The 15,178-nt window shown below is 37.4% G+C and overlaps 1 protein-coding gene across 1 annotated transcript; it reads right to left on the reverse strand.

Annotated features, from left to right (window-relative positions):
* Positions 1–689: 689 nt before the first annotated feature.
* LOC140946546 (uncharacterized) lies at positions 690–11,420 on the reverse strand. Its single transcript, XM_073395678.1, has 3 exons — positions 10,827–11,420; positions 5,705–6,008; positions 690–3,858 (listed from the first exon to the last, which is right to left on the reverse strand). Exons 1-3 carry the CDS (start codon positions 11,131–11,133, stop codon positions 3,609–3,611), a joined length of 861 nt encoding a protein of 286 aa, XP_073251779.1. The 5' UTR covers positions 11,134–11,420; the 3' UTR covers positions 690–3,608.
* Between the last annotated feature and the right edge of the window lie 3,758 nt (positions 11,421–15,178).

The following is a 15,178-nucleotide window of genomic DNA, read 5'->3' on the forward strand; positions in this document are numbered from 1 at the left end:
AAAACTCATGAAAATGGTTTGACAGAAAAAAAATGTTACCACCAAGACTCTGTATAAAGGAACTGCACCAATTACAGACACAGTGACTTTGAAACGTCCACCAGAATCAAGACATTAAAATAGATAACACCAGACAGTATTATTGCTGTTTTTTTTAACAGCACGGCAATGTGGCCATGCTGGTGGGCCATTTTTACACAATTTGCATGAAAAAAAGAGTTCAGATCACAGCAGAGGGAAACCCTTTTGCTCTTGATAGAAATGTGACAGTGAATTTTAAGCATAGTAAACACATGAGACAGGCAGCTTGGAAGAAAAAACTGCACCCATGGCTTAGCTTCCATGGGTCTCCTATACCTTAGTGGTAGAGCATCTGGCTCCAGTTATTCAAACATTGGATAGCGCTCTCCACCGGATATATGGCTATCTAGAGGTTGTGTTATCCACTGGATAGAGATTTATCCAGTGGATAGCATTATCAACCTTTCGAACAACTGGGCCCTGGACTACACTGTAGTAACCAGAAGGTCATAGGTTTGACTCCTGTTGGGAGTACTCAATTTTTTCTTCCAAGCTCCCTGTACCAGTCTGACTGAATAAACATCTATCTTGCATTTGCCCTTATCCACCAGGAAGGATGCTATGACATCAGCTGAAAAACCCAGCAATAGAATGAGATTTTAAACAGATTTTTCAAAACAAAACTCATTTATTTACAGATATTTTTACATGTTTGTATATACAACTTGATCTGTTCTTGTCTCTATATCTAAGAGCCCTTCTACTTTCCCATTTTAATATATTCCTTCATTTAATTATGATACTATCTCTACAAGAGGTGAAAACCAGTTATACCAATATCTACCTTTAATAACCAATAATTTTCTATATGAAGACCACACTAGCCTGTGTTGCAGCTGGCTCACGCACTCATCTAAACCATTTGTATAGTCCTGACTACGAATTAATGCACAAAAACTCAGTCTAATATCTTGCTGAGTCGCAAGGACGTATATGAGCGTTTCTGATAGGCGGGTTTCTTATTCGCCTCACAATAATTGGCCTAATTCTTATGTGTGCATGACAGTTGGGTGCAGTGATGTGTCAAAATTCACAGAAGGGAGTTGGCAAGTATCCTTTACAGTAAACAATGAAAGAGCAGTTCGAACTTTAAAGCATTTGTCTGAACAAAAAAAAGGGCTTGACAGAATTCCTTTAAGACCAGAATTTGCTTGTAAATTTGCTGACTGGTTTTCCAGCGTTTTCCAATCGCTGCAGATGCACTGCCGCGTATTCTGCAACATAGCTGACAGTTCTAGCATCAAAACAAATCAGGAAATTGTGATATTCGCAGCCAAAACAAAAATACAGACATGTAGCTATTCAGGTCCAGGCATTTTGGAGAAAACCAAAGAAACTATTGTTATTTAGCCGCAATTAAAAAACTTAAGGCTTAAACATGTAAAAGAAAATCATTTAATGGTAAACTGCATCTGTAATCAAATCCAAAAAGAAAACATCTGCAGAAATATAAACCATAGGAACCAATTACTCAATATGCATGGAACAGACCAGCTTCATAACCTCTAAATGTGAGACTCAAAGTGGCAAAACAAAAGTTGCTCGGTGAAAGTGTAGAATACTCCATGCACTGCATAAACTACCCAAAAGAGAGCAAGAAAAACCTCCACTGTTCAAGCTGGCTCTAAGCTCACGTTTGACACTATCACGAGCTCAGTCTCTCTTGTCACAAGCTATTAGTCGTGTTTGGCCCATCAAATCAGACTAATACCAAACTACATAAGAAACTAGACAATCAAAAACGTCAACATGTGTCCTTGGGACTCTGCGGGATTCGAACACGATATTGTGCACTAATTTGCAGATGCTCTATACAGAAGGTTTGGAGCAAACAAAGACCACACTTGCATCAACAGACAGAAAAAAATTGCAAAGTGTAAGCATAATTTTTAATGGAAGTGGACTAATAAACTCAGACAAATTGAATGATGTAACATTCCCTCTTAAGAAGCTATATCATTTAAAAGTACTGGTAGCTACAATAATATGATTCTGGTAGCTGAGTTTAAAAATACCAACACAGACAAACTGAGAGCATTGTTTAAAATTTTTTTCCAACAAACCAAAGGAAAGTACATTTTCCAGAAAAATATTGTGGAAATCATTTTATAATGAATCATATTTGGTTTTTTTAATTGAAAATAAATCTATTACATACAAGACAAAATTTCCATTGTCTTCTATCTTATAATCATTAACATACTGTATCCTTGGGATATAATATCTATCATGACAATGAATTGGGTTGAACATTATTTTGTTTAATTCTAGCGGAACTCAAATTGTGGATGGATATATACATGTGAATGTTTTAATGGACATATCTGACCCTTTCACTCACAGAATTAAAATTTAGCCTAGACTAGCACACTATGGTTTGTAAGAAAATTTTTATTGGTTATAACCCTGGCCCCAGTTGTTCAAATGTTGAATAGTGCAGTGCTATCTAGGATAAATCACTATCCAGCTGATAAGTACTATGGAAACCAATAATATTGCATTATCCACTGGATAGGGATGTCCACCTTTTCAGAAAAAGAGGCCTCTGCTAACAGGAAAAACTGGGGCCTGATGAAAATTTAAAATATAATGAAATGTTTGCCATTATCCCAGGATTACTGCAAGACCAGGCTTCTAACAAGTTGACCCTGGCCTTGATGTTTAATTCCCATATACCCCCGGTATATACAAAATATAGAAACTTCAAGAGTTCAACATTGGAGTTGTAGTTTTTGGATTTAAATTAGTGGAAGTGAGGTGAAAGGGTTATGATAGCCATATAAACAGTCCAATTTTTTTTTTTCATTTTTTGTGAATGGTTATTTTGTCCTCTATAAACATAATTGTTCACTGCAAAGAATACATACTATATTACACACAATAATTGATAATCATTGCATCAGAATTTCTGATCTCAAAGTTTGGCAATTTTAAAAATACTAATACTAATTTTATATAAATGTATATTCTATTTTAGATTACACTGTAGATGGGCCCCAAAACAGGCAATTGCATGTAAGTATTGTCCACAGAATGTCTTGACATTGACTATAGCACAGTTAATGTAAACCTGTTTACTCACTATTTTCATATTAATTCTAGTCAGTTTCTTTGAAAGAACTGAGCAATGTCTTAACCAATGTTATATTCAACACGGTAACAATACACCTGGTGCAGGGATGTTTAAATAAAATTTTGTTGTCCTAATGTCAAATCATGTACATGCAGTTACACAAACAAGAGCTCTAGCTTGGTAAGCAGTAGTCTGCTATTACCCTGACATATGTATGTCCTCCCTTGTTTCATTAAATACTGTCTGATCCATTTTGTTTAAAGTGGCCATCCATGAACTCGTTGGATATTTGTAACTCATACGTACATTTATCTGACAAACAACTCGCACCAGGTTACCAATGACATAACACGTATCTTACCCGTGAATGGGTTTAAGAATGAACTGCACATCTGTCTGTTACAGTTGAAAGATAATGCCTTGCACTTGTACTCTCCCTGCTCTTTGCTTATCCTCAAAAGTGAGCAACAATCTCAGATAACATCTGAGAGTAATTCTGCTCTACGTTAAGGGATGGTAGTTGCACTGACTTGTCCCCATCGTGCACTGAAACACAGGACAATTGTGTGTTAGCACCTGGGGTTTGCTTGTGCTCTAGAGAAAGCTGAGGAAACATTTTCTCTGCAAGGCTATCCAACATGCATGGGTCTTCCTCAAGTTTTGGCAAGGACAGTGCAGTTAAATCTGACTGAGCTCTTCTTGGCCTAAAAATACAAAAGAAACAGAACGGTTTTGTTAAAATTGCACTTTACATATACAGTACATATACACTTCAGTATTTAGCTGCAAGTGCATCTTAAAAACTGAACAAAGCCTATGTACAGCTTCACAGCAGGTGAACACTACAAAGCATTTAGTTTTCAGATGTAATATAATAATTTAGTGTCCTCTGCTTTCAACTTGAATTAATGAACACTACATCTCTCTCATAAGTTACCTTCCCTCTTCTTCATAGCTGTTTTCAGTGATACAGTGTACACATATGCAATATTGACATGCAGTGTAATGTGTAACCAACCATAACATTCAAATGAGCAACTAAGATTTTAAACCTTCAATTAATTTGTAACATTGTAAATAAATTATACCACCACCACCACTTATATTAGTATTAATCTTACAAATTTACAGGGAGTATAATGAGATCAGTAATAGAATAACACTTTCTTAGCCTCGTCAGTTAATTCATGAGCTTAATTGATTCTCTTACATGTTCCATGCCTTTTAAGGACATGGAGTGCTGGAATAATATATTTATTGCATCCAATATCCTGACCTCTCTAAAAGCTGTAATATCAAAGCATACTTTATAAATTCTACAGTTGTACGTCTATAAATAAACACTGTTTTGAACATCTGAGTGGTATTAATTAAGGTAAGTGTTACAACTCTTCATAACAGCCACATCGAGTGACCAATTACAAAGCCCTTATGGCAGTGGTATCGAACACCTATCATAAAGATTCTCTAAGCAATTGTGTGGAATTAAAATGGATCTTAAGTGTTTACTTCAGCTCAGAAAACCACATGTAGGTTTTGTTGTCATGTACACATAACTACACATCCATGTATGATATTGAATCCGGGGCCTATACCACTGGACACGTGTCACTGTGTTTCCTGACTGTAACCTATTTTGGTAATCAGTAGTGTTACTTCTCTTATCGTAGCTGTATACCTAAATTGATCTCGAGTCAACAATAATTATTGATATCTCTGTGTTTTTTTTGTTCTAGAAGCCACTGACAAGCTGCATGACATACATATCTGCACTAAATTTGTAGCTTTCATTAAAGGTACTAATCATTTATTTAGAAATATATATTTCATACAATAATTATTGTAAGGTATTGTCATTGTTTATGCCAATTGATACCATTATGTGTATTTCCTATGCAGTAAGCCCTGTGTACTACCGGTGCTCATGGCAACATACTTTTTGGAAAATTTAGATAGGTAAATGAACTAACCTTAGAAATTAATCTTATATTAGTAGCCAGTTCACTGATGGAATTGTTGCTGTAATATGCTTGCAAAGTTATTCAAGAAATTGTGTCATTAACTAAACTCGTGATGAATATTACACTGATTTCCCTATCCACTATGGAACACTACCAAACAATGGTTGATGGACTTTTGACATGTGTTGGTAAAATGAATTTTGTAATATTGTTGTCAATAAATTCATGGGATTACTGCCGCACTCTTTAGCTTAGAATCCATTTTTTAACAAAAAAATTAGCATCAACTTAACTTCAGTACACAACAACGGCAATGATAAAAGAAAGTACAACTGTTAAGAGTCTAAAAGAATTTTACAGAAACAAAAGATATTTGATGGCAAACTGAATTTCTTTAAGACTATTTTTGGCATAGTTATACAGCTCAGAGACCACTAGATGTAATTATTTTGTAAAATTTTTCATAGGACAGTTTGAAATGAAAGGGACATATCAGTTTATAACAGAATATATTTCTCCATGTAATAGCTATAGACTTTCAATTTAAATAAGCAGGGTATTACTAGTACATGTTCAACTGCAGTCTTACCTTCCTCTTCGAATCACAAACTTCTTTGTCTTGTCCTCTTCCACTGTCTCAAATAGTTTTAAAAGTTGTTCTTGTGGAGAAGTATAAACTAGTTTGGGTTCCTTGGGTGGTCGTGGCAGCAATTTCTCCTCTGGAGGAGTGACCGGCCTAACTTTACTCACATCATAACTTGTGTTGTTGGCGTTATGGAATAATGGTGGTAAAGTTTGTAATGTTCCCTCAGTGCTCAGTGAGCTATTCTGGATGTCCTTGGGCTCCTGCCAGAACGACTGAGGAAGGGCTCTCATTCTCATAGGAAGGGGACCTGCAACATGTAAAATGAATGAAAGAATGAAGATTTTACTGTTGGGACATGACATTCAAGGCTGTGCTCTGAGATAAACTGAAGGGAGCCAGGTGCACTGAACCTATGAAATCCAGGGTGCCCAGCATGAGATTGCTATGAAAAAGCCAAGGTTTCCTAGTTCCCCAACGGCAAAAGTTGGACACCAGGGTTAGAGCACAGCTTTGTATACAGTTGAACCTCTCTACAACAACCACCTTGGGGACAGAAGAAAGTGGCCTTTGTTGAGAGGTCGAAGCAAGAGTGAATGTATGGACTGCCCACCAAAAAAATGGCCATTGTAGAGAGGTGGTCATTAGTGTAGGTTGGACTTTACACTTCATCACCAAAGATTTCTTGAATGTTGTACAGAGTTACACATGTGAAGGGATCCAGATGTTTAGTGAAAGTTCTCATAACTTTCAAGAAATTGTTCTCTGGTGAAAAATAGTTTCCTGTAATGTAAAATGAATATCAACTCTGACATTTGCAAAACTCAGCACAGTTTCAGTTTCTTTTTGTGACATACTGAAAAACAAAATGGGTCCATGATGTAAAAAGTACTGCTAAACACTATGCATTTTACCAACAAAGTTATAAGTAATAACATGTTTATATGGCGTAATGAATTAATACGGCAATACAATGAGAAAGTACTGCTGTAGAGATTTTGAAAATTAATGGACATAGCGCAAGATTTTTCCCACAGACTTAAAGACATTACGTGCCGTCTCTTCCAAATTAAATCTGGCATAAAAAGGCTGAACTAACATCCACTAATACATGTACAGTTTAGCTTCTCCAAAGAGCAAAAAGTTGTGTTTCATTTAAGGCCTCAGATTAGATGAACAAGTGAAATAGTCTAACTTTGTTTTTGCTTTAAATGATGTGTAGAATTGTAAAAATTAATAACGATTTTCATATTTTGGCCAAGATCAAGTTGCAGTTTTTGTAGATAGATCAATTTAGCTGGTACATTCAACCAAAAACTAAATATAAAACTGTGGTCATCATCCATGTATTATTATGATGTGCAAAGTAGATAAAAGGTATCTGAGATTTTATCATTCAAGGATTCACTGGTCAATTCATTAGTCCAAAGTTGTTCAATGTACATGTACCTTCCTTCCTATGGAAGTACAATTTCTTGTTTGGCTTGGGGCGAAACCTCATGCAGGCAATGAGATTTTTTCATGAGTTTACAGAGAGAGAGAGAGAGTACACAGTTGTCTAGTAGTTGAAGTAATATCCCAATCAGTGCTTCTGCATTGTTGTTTTGGTTAATGAAAGGAGCTATACTAGCAATTGTCACTTCCTTGCAGCCTTCCGAGAGTGATTTCCAACAGCTTCTTAGAAGCACTTGCGAAACTTAAGATGTATCGTACGTGAGGGCTCCCATATATACACTAGCTTCGATGCTGGGCAATATTGTTGTAAGTGGTTCTATTTTTGTTTTGCACACGAGTTTCCTAATTTGGATGAAAGATGTAGTATATTTGTTGTACATGTACTTTTCAAGTAACATTGCATAAAAGGGCTAAACTGAAACCTTGTTTATTTGTCATTTAATAACATGCAAATATATTTTTCATGTTGGAGAGAATGAATTTTTTTGGAGACTGAAAGTGAAGTTATAAGTGATAAGCACTTTGACAACTGTTTAACTGCAGTTGTTAGTTGCATTTACATGGATTCCTGTGGACAGATAATATCCTAACCATGATATAACATAATATTATAATTAAAACAAGTCCAGCCAGACAGTCTGGCTGATTTATCTATTGATCAGGTTGCCACACCTCATCGGCAGGCCATTATGACCATTTGGGTCCCTATTATATCAAACTATCTAAAGCTGATATTATGCCCAGTAACCTAACCACTAAGTATTCACAATGTGAAATGGCGTGGCAGAAGTCCTTACATCTTTTGACTGCTAAGTTGTTGGAATTTTTAGGAGTTTATGCATATTCTGATCTCAAAGTGTAGGCTTTGCAAACCAGCTGTAATTATCTTCAGATCATACACTGATCCACTCTTTATTAGCATATACCGGTAATCTTAACTTACAATTTCAAGAGGTGCTAGGTCTTTCTCTCAGCTAATATCAAGCAAACAGTGCTCAAAATATTAAGGATAGTTAACTTTTCACAGCGTTAACATAACTTTCCTTAAGTACCATGGCAACTTAATAGAAAAGGTTCATATAGAAAATGTTTTCAACTGGTGTAAAATATTCATGTTATAAGTGCACTAGTGTAAACACTGGAAGAATGGATTTTTAAGCTTCTTTCCTTTCTACCTGTAAAACAGAATGTATATTTCTATGAAAATACATTGAATAACTTTGGCAAGAATGCAATTCCTAACTGAAATGTGGTAAACTGATACGAACGTTGATTTATGAACAAAATTATCTAATCAGCATTCCAAGTTTAGTGAAATCTTCAAAAACAACATTATTAAGGTTTGGAAGCGTTAAGGATCATAATCCAGAGATTATATTATAAAGCTATACAAATTTGGTTTGGTCATATAAATTTGTTTTAACTTTTTTCTTCAACGCTCAGCTCCTGATCAGTCTATTTGTATGTTTGGGAAATATTGACTAAACTAACAATTCGTAGGAATTAAACATTTGGTTACGCCAGAGCAAGGAAACTTAGTTTTAATTTTTGAAGTAACGAGAGCTATTTACCTTAATATTTGGGCTCAAAATACCTTTGATTTAGAAGATTAAATACATTGCAACTCTGTTTGTTACATAACTCAACTATCAATAAATCATCATTTTGTGATCTTTTTTTTGTGTCTGCATGGCAAGCAAATAGTAAAACTGCAAGCGACTGAACTTTGAAGTATGGATATAGAGTGGCCTATAGCTATCACAAATCGCCTTTTCATACTTGTAAACCTTTGTCAGTCTGCACCGGAAGATTACGGATACCTAAAACAAATCACGTCTGGCCGAAGGTGTTATGGTATAGTAGCTCCTCAAACATTCAATAACGGCCACTCAGACCTGCCGGTCTATAAATGCTCACTGAAAAGGTTTAAGTTATTTAGATAACCTTCTTGACAATTGACATTAAATTCTCTAAGCTAAAATTCATGATGGAACACACGAATTTTTTACGCGGCAAAGCTGGGGAGTGAAACTAGGCTGTCATTATATGCTAATTGCAATATTATTGAAACTGTAAAAAACTTTTGTAGAAGCCGCCTAGCCTAGCAAGATACATGTATGTTATATGGGTTGTTTGTGCTGTGCTTTTTCAGCTCCGACGTCGAAGTTTAATAAAAACATCGACGAGATCTTTGAAGTCTGCTGTTGATATTATAGCGAAATTAAGTGGTTTCATGAACTAGCTCGATGCAGGATCTATACAGCTATATTCATTACCCTACCCCTCATTAACTTCAATAAGGAGCTGCTCAAAAGCCTGAACTTGTGCAAGACGATGCAACATTTCTCGCTTCACTGGTTGTTTACAACTCTTGTACTGTACCTTTCACCAAAATGTACTTGTTTCTTGATGAGGTGAGCCTCTCTTCATCTCAAAAGTAACCGTGCAAACAAATTATATTTGTGCAAAATCTTTTACTTTACAACTCACTAACGTTTTAAGGTCTTGAAACCTATGTTAAAACCTGGGGGGGCAAAAAGCAATTTGTTTGTGATTGCTTTGCGATTTGCATGACAGGCAAATTGTCTGCTTTGGTCGCTGTTAAGTCACGAGATAGATTTTCACGCGTCTTCAACGCGCTGAAAACTGATTAAGCGAGTCATGAAGAAAAGGAAGGATCATTGAATTGTCAAGGATATTGCTTTGAGTGCAAACGGTGCTTACGGAAGGAGAGCGTTGTAGTATTCGTATTACTACTTAATTGTATAGGTTGGTTACACATCTACAATGGTAGGTGGATTAGGACACCTACATGTACATTACCGCTTAAAACGGCGGCCTTTTGGGAGAAATAATAGAGAGACACCGCTCATTTGTCCATGCCGCATTAATAAATACTGTGGCTATACACTCAGTTAGCCGGTATGTTAGTGGCTTGACCGGTGCGTCGACAATGTGAACGTCAAGTCATGCGATCGGTGGAAGTGAAATGTTTATATAAAACAAAGCGACACAAGTAAATACAGCAACAATATTTAAAGCGATTTTCACGAAAAATATGTTTGTTCGGTAAACGGAGAGTGAAACGCAATTCGTGTTTGAATTCGCATTCTTGTGTTTCAAAACTTAGGAGCGAGCGAGCCGCGATCGAGAACACTGAATAGAGAACCGTAATAGACTTGTTTCACCGCAAGGGTGAATTACTCGCGCACCGTAAAAACAATTCCCAAAGCGAGAGCACGCAATGTCTAAAGTCACGTATATACAGGGACCTCTTTGATTGCGCGGTTAACTGGCTCAAGCCAACATCTTATTTTCTGCTAAAATTATTTAATGCAGACTAGCTCCGTGGAGATAGGCTACTCCGCGCTTGAAATGAGGTGTAATGAAGAAGCTTGGCCGAAGCATAATTTACTGTCGTGATGGTGAATTGAGCACCGTCAAATTGGTTTACAGCCTAGTTAGTGCAAGCACACAACATTTTAACCACAAGATTTTACCACGAATCGATTAGTATAAAATAAATGATGATTTAAATGAAACCCTGGTCGAAAGACCGCAATCCGCCAAACAAAGCTATGATTACGTATGAAATCAAGCAATAGAGAGCCAGTTGAGCGTACTCGACACTCTGTAACAATTACAGAAAGGCTTCGTTCCTACATAAACTTACCTCGTTTGGGTTTTAGCCGGGCTTCAAGTCTATTAAAATCCGGTGAGGTTTCTCTTCGCTTAAGCGTTAAATTTCCAGCCTGAGAAAGCAATAGTCTTTGTTTGCGGCCTCTTTTCGATAGCTCCTTGGGCCCGCTTTCTCTGATCGGCGCTAACAATGGCGGCGGATTGACCTTGTTTAGAGACAGGCTTTTGCCTCTGACGACTAACGGAGGGGGTGATGCAGGCGATGATGGCCCGCATGGACTTGGAGGAGACCTCCAGTCCATACTATCCTTATTCTGTATTCTCTTACGCTGAGGTTCCATCTTAGACAGAACTGCCAAGTCACTTCACAACAACAATCGCGTTTGCTCGATCGCAGCTTTCCGGTTAGAACACTGCAGGTCGATAAGTGGCGGTGTTGGGTTTCGAGTTCAATTTGCTATCGAATACTTTTCCTCCTTCGCGAAATGCCTTTCCGTAAGACGATCGGCCATAAGCTAGTTTATTCCTATTTCATGCCCATTACTGAAATTTCCTCGCGAATCGTACGCTCCAAAGACGATTCCCGCTCCAACTTACTCATTGCTGGTAACCATGTGTGTTTTCGCGCGTTACTAATAAACTGTGTGGGTTTGACGGCCGTTGTTGATTTGTGGATATTTACGTCACTAATCCGGCCTGCTATTGGTTAGTTTCACGTGTTATTGACTTTGTTTCCATTGTTGTCTATTGTTCTCCGGGATTCGGCTGGAAATTTCCGACACATTCCGCAAGGAATTTGCATTTTGCTTCTTTGAGATCACGTCTAAGATTAGAAAATTTGTCAACCCTTTTCTGACCATCATCGCGCTCTCGGACAACAAAAACTTTCATTGTTTGCAAAGCGAAAAAAGAACAGAAGGAGCTCGCTAAGATACTCAATGCTAAGTAAGCGGCGATTCGTTAAGTATTTTTCAATAAATTCATCTTGTCTAGTGAGTTACCGTGAACAATATTAATAAACTGAATATTCCTTGTAACATGTACAAAATACTTAATAACTCTTCTCCTTTATTTCCGCTTAGCTTTCGCAAGAATTGTAGAAAAAGTCCCATAAAAAGAAACACTTGTTTGTCAAGGTGGAAACGCGGTAATATTTACGCAGTTGCTTTTTAAATTTAAATGCACTCCTCTTTTCTTATCATTAAGTAAAACAACAAAAACATGATCGAAAGATACCAATTACGGTAAAGTACGAGAAAATGTCACCGCGCCCGCTCTCTGCTGCTTGGAGACCGTAGTAAACAAATTCAGACAGGAAGAGGCACCCGGAACAGGCAGCAATATCTCGTGCGAGCAATAGGTGCACCGTTTATCTTCAATACACGTTCGAACAAGACGAGACTTCATACGTCAAACGAGCGGGAAGGACGCACCTTATAGCTCGTTTTTGCGCTTGGATGAACTTTCCACGTACAACTCGACTTTTGACTGAAAAACCTTCAAGACACGTAAACGGTAAATTAAAACTGATTATCTCGCATGCAGTGTAGCACTATACTGAAAATAGCCCCGGTTTACATTCTTGTCGTTCTTTAAGCTTATTCCGGATGGTGGGCGTACGAGCTTGTTTACTTTACTTTCAGGGGGATGCAAACCACTGCAGAAATAGTGTTTGTTCTAATTGTAAAATTGCTAGAAGTTGTGCATAATTTAAAACACCTTTTTATAATAAAGAAGGCATAATAGTTCTTGCTTTTGAGCCTCTGCGATGGAAAATCCAAAGTATTACAATTTGAATGTCGCAGTACTTTTACGTGGTAGTACGGTACATTTATCATCCAGTTCTAAATTTTGAAGCTTGAGAATGAATTTTTTGTTTACGAAGTGGAATATAGGATTTTATTGAAAATGTTAGCTACGGCTGGGGTTGAAAAGATAAAAATCTCTCTCCCTCTGTACCCTCTAGTGTTCAATGTTCGTATTCAAGTCAGTTCAGGGTTTTTGAGGCCTTATACCTCATCTCGATCAAGTCACTTTGTACCTCTACCAAGATTCAAATGGAAAAAATCAATTTCGTTCAACATTATTGTTTCTGCCTCTAAATTTTCAAAGTTCAAAAGAGGGTCTGGTATTTGTAATTGCTGTGGAAATTTCACTAACCGAGAAAAAACTGGTTACTGTTGAGACATCACGATGTTATAAACTTTGGATCTTGTTGTTATTTGTAAACTTTTAGAGTGCAAGGTCAAGGCGTTTCCACCTGTCAGTCAGAGGAAGAGGGCAAAGTGCTGCCGCAATGTAGAGATTTCCGAATGATAAACTTAAGGGTTGTAGTAGAGTTTGGCCTCTGAGACAGTGAACGGCCTCTAGTTTAGACGAGGGGCGGCAAAAATCAACGACGTTTCGCTGTCGTCTTGACTCAATTTTCAAATTGAAAACATTCAGAATAAACAGTTAATTCGTTTACATGTTCAGCCAACGATTCGGGACTAAGTTAATCAGTTAACATTTTCAACTTGATTGAGCCATGACGGGACCGTAAAACCGTTCGATTTTGTCTTTGATTTTTTTGTTTACTTACTTATGTACGAGTCAAAGCCTGCTTTACGTCGAGACACCGGCTAAGATCGGACACCTCTTTTTTACGGACAGTTTACTTTGTCCCTGCAGAAAGAAAGCCTTTACATTTTCTGTAATTTCAACCCTCTCCCCGTTTATATACGGACACTTTCTAAGGCGCCCTCACTGTCCGCATTAATCCTCGCTTGTATACAATAAACAGAAAACAGCCAGTATTTTAAGATTTTAATTCACGAGGATATATTCGACTATGCTTCCGAGAGATTTATTATTTGGCAGTTTAGAGACACTTCTTCCCCCCCGGACACACCCCAAGGCAACGAGTAGGGACGGAAACCCTTCTTTTACCATTCAGCAGGAGTATCCCGCTGAGTTCATATCCTGTGAAGCGCACGACACTGGGCAGGATGGAAATAGCTGCAAATATTCACGTTTATCAACAGACTTCAGACAACTAAATGCGATTTGTTTAGATAAGGAGTCATAACTTTGGAGAGAAGAGTGTTTGAATAGTTTTTATTTCAAGGTAGCGTTAGCCTGCGTAGCATGACGGTTTTGGTTGGGTGCGCTAAATAATAAAGGCGGGCGAAGGCAGAGAAACCGCGAGGAGTGCGCGCGTTTTTGAGGCTTTGCCGCTCAGTCGTGCTCCCGACAAAACCGCCATGCTACGCAGGCTAAGGTAGCGTGTGCCATGATTGCAAGCCTAAATTATTTACTCGGAATGTCACGGACCACTGATATTCCGCGAAAAGTTTACGTATTCACGCGCGCCTTCTTTTACTTTCAAATGGTCAAAAACATAAAAAACAGAGTTGTTGAACTGAAAGTTGTGAGCGTAGTTGTGAAACGTTGGATCGACAACTGTCCCCGGCCCGTACTGCAAAACGCAAACCTCTCCTTTTTTCATCTTTCATTATGCGGTTCTGAGAACAAGAAGTATATCTGATCATTACTGGCCACAATTCATTACGAACGAAGACGCTTTAGAAGCAAATACTGACTCTTAAAACAGTCAGATTCATTGGTTTTGGAAAAAAACAATCGCTATAGTTATTTTCGTTGTCTTTGGCTTGGTACAGTTTTTCACCCGCTCTGAAATAGAAGCAAAGGAACAGATGTTTTTTCGTTTTTTGTAAAACAGTCTTTATCAGTTACCGTATAGTATTCAGCGTAAAAAGCATATTAAAACCACGAAACCATTGTTTTTATTAATGTAAATGAGATTTTTGTGGCATGTATTGTTCCGCCTTTTTTCTTGGCGCCTTGGCTCTTCCGCTCTAGTCGATAAAAGGACGCCTTTTCTGTGGGAAAATCCTTTGCACATACAGCTCTTCGTTGTTCTCTTTTTGTTACAACGTTCTATTCGGATCCCACATTTACGAATATTATAATTAACTGAACTGTGCAGAACAAATGCGCTCTACTTTCGGTCAATATTAATGTTACAGAGTTTTCTCAGTGTGGAAAACCCTTTAACAATCAACTACTCGTTGTTCTCTCTATACACCACATTTATGAATATTATAATTAACTGAACTGTGCAGAACTATGTTTTGCTTTTCGTCAAAATTGATCCTACAGTTTTTTATAATGATAAGGAAGCAAGCCGGAATTAAAGTTTCTAGTACTAGTAACAGTATTGTGTATATTTCCTTGAGAAAGGCGTTTTAAACCGATCAGCTTTGAACTTAACCACGCTGAGAGACAGTTCTTTGTAAATGTTACTTAGAGTATGTAACTTTGACTAATTGAAGAAAGTCAAAAGAAATACTTTGTACCCTTAATTGACTTCTTGAGATAAGATGC

This window comes from Porites lutea, chromosome 1 (genome assembly GCF_958299795.1).
Source record: "Porites lutea chromosome 1, jaPorLute2.1, whole genome shotgun sequence".
Classification (NCBI taxonomy): Eukaryota; Metazoa; Cnidaria; class Anthozoa; order Scleractinia; family Poritidae; genus Porites; species Porites lutea.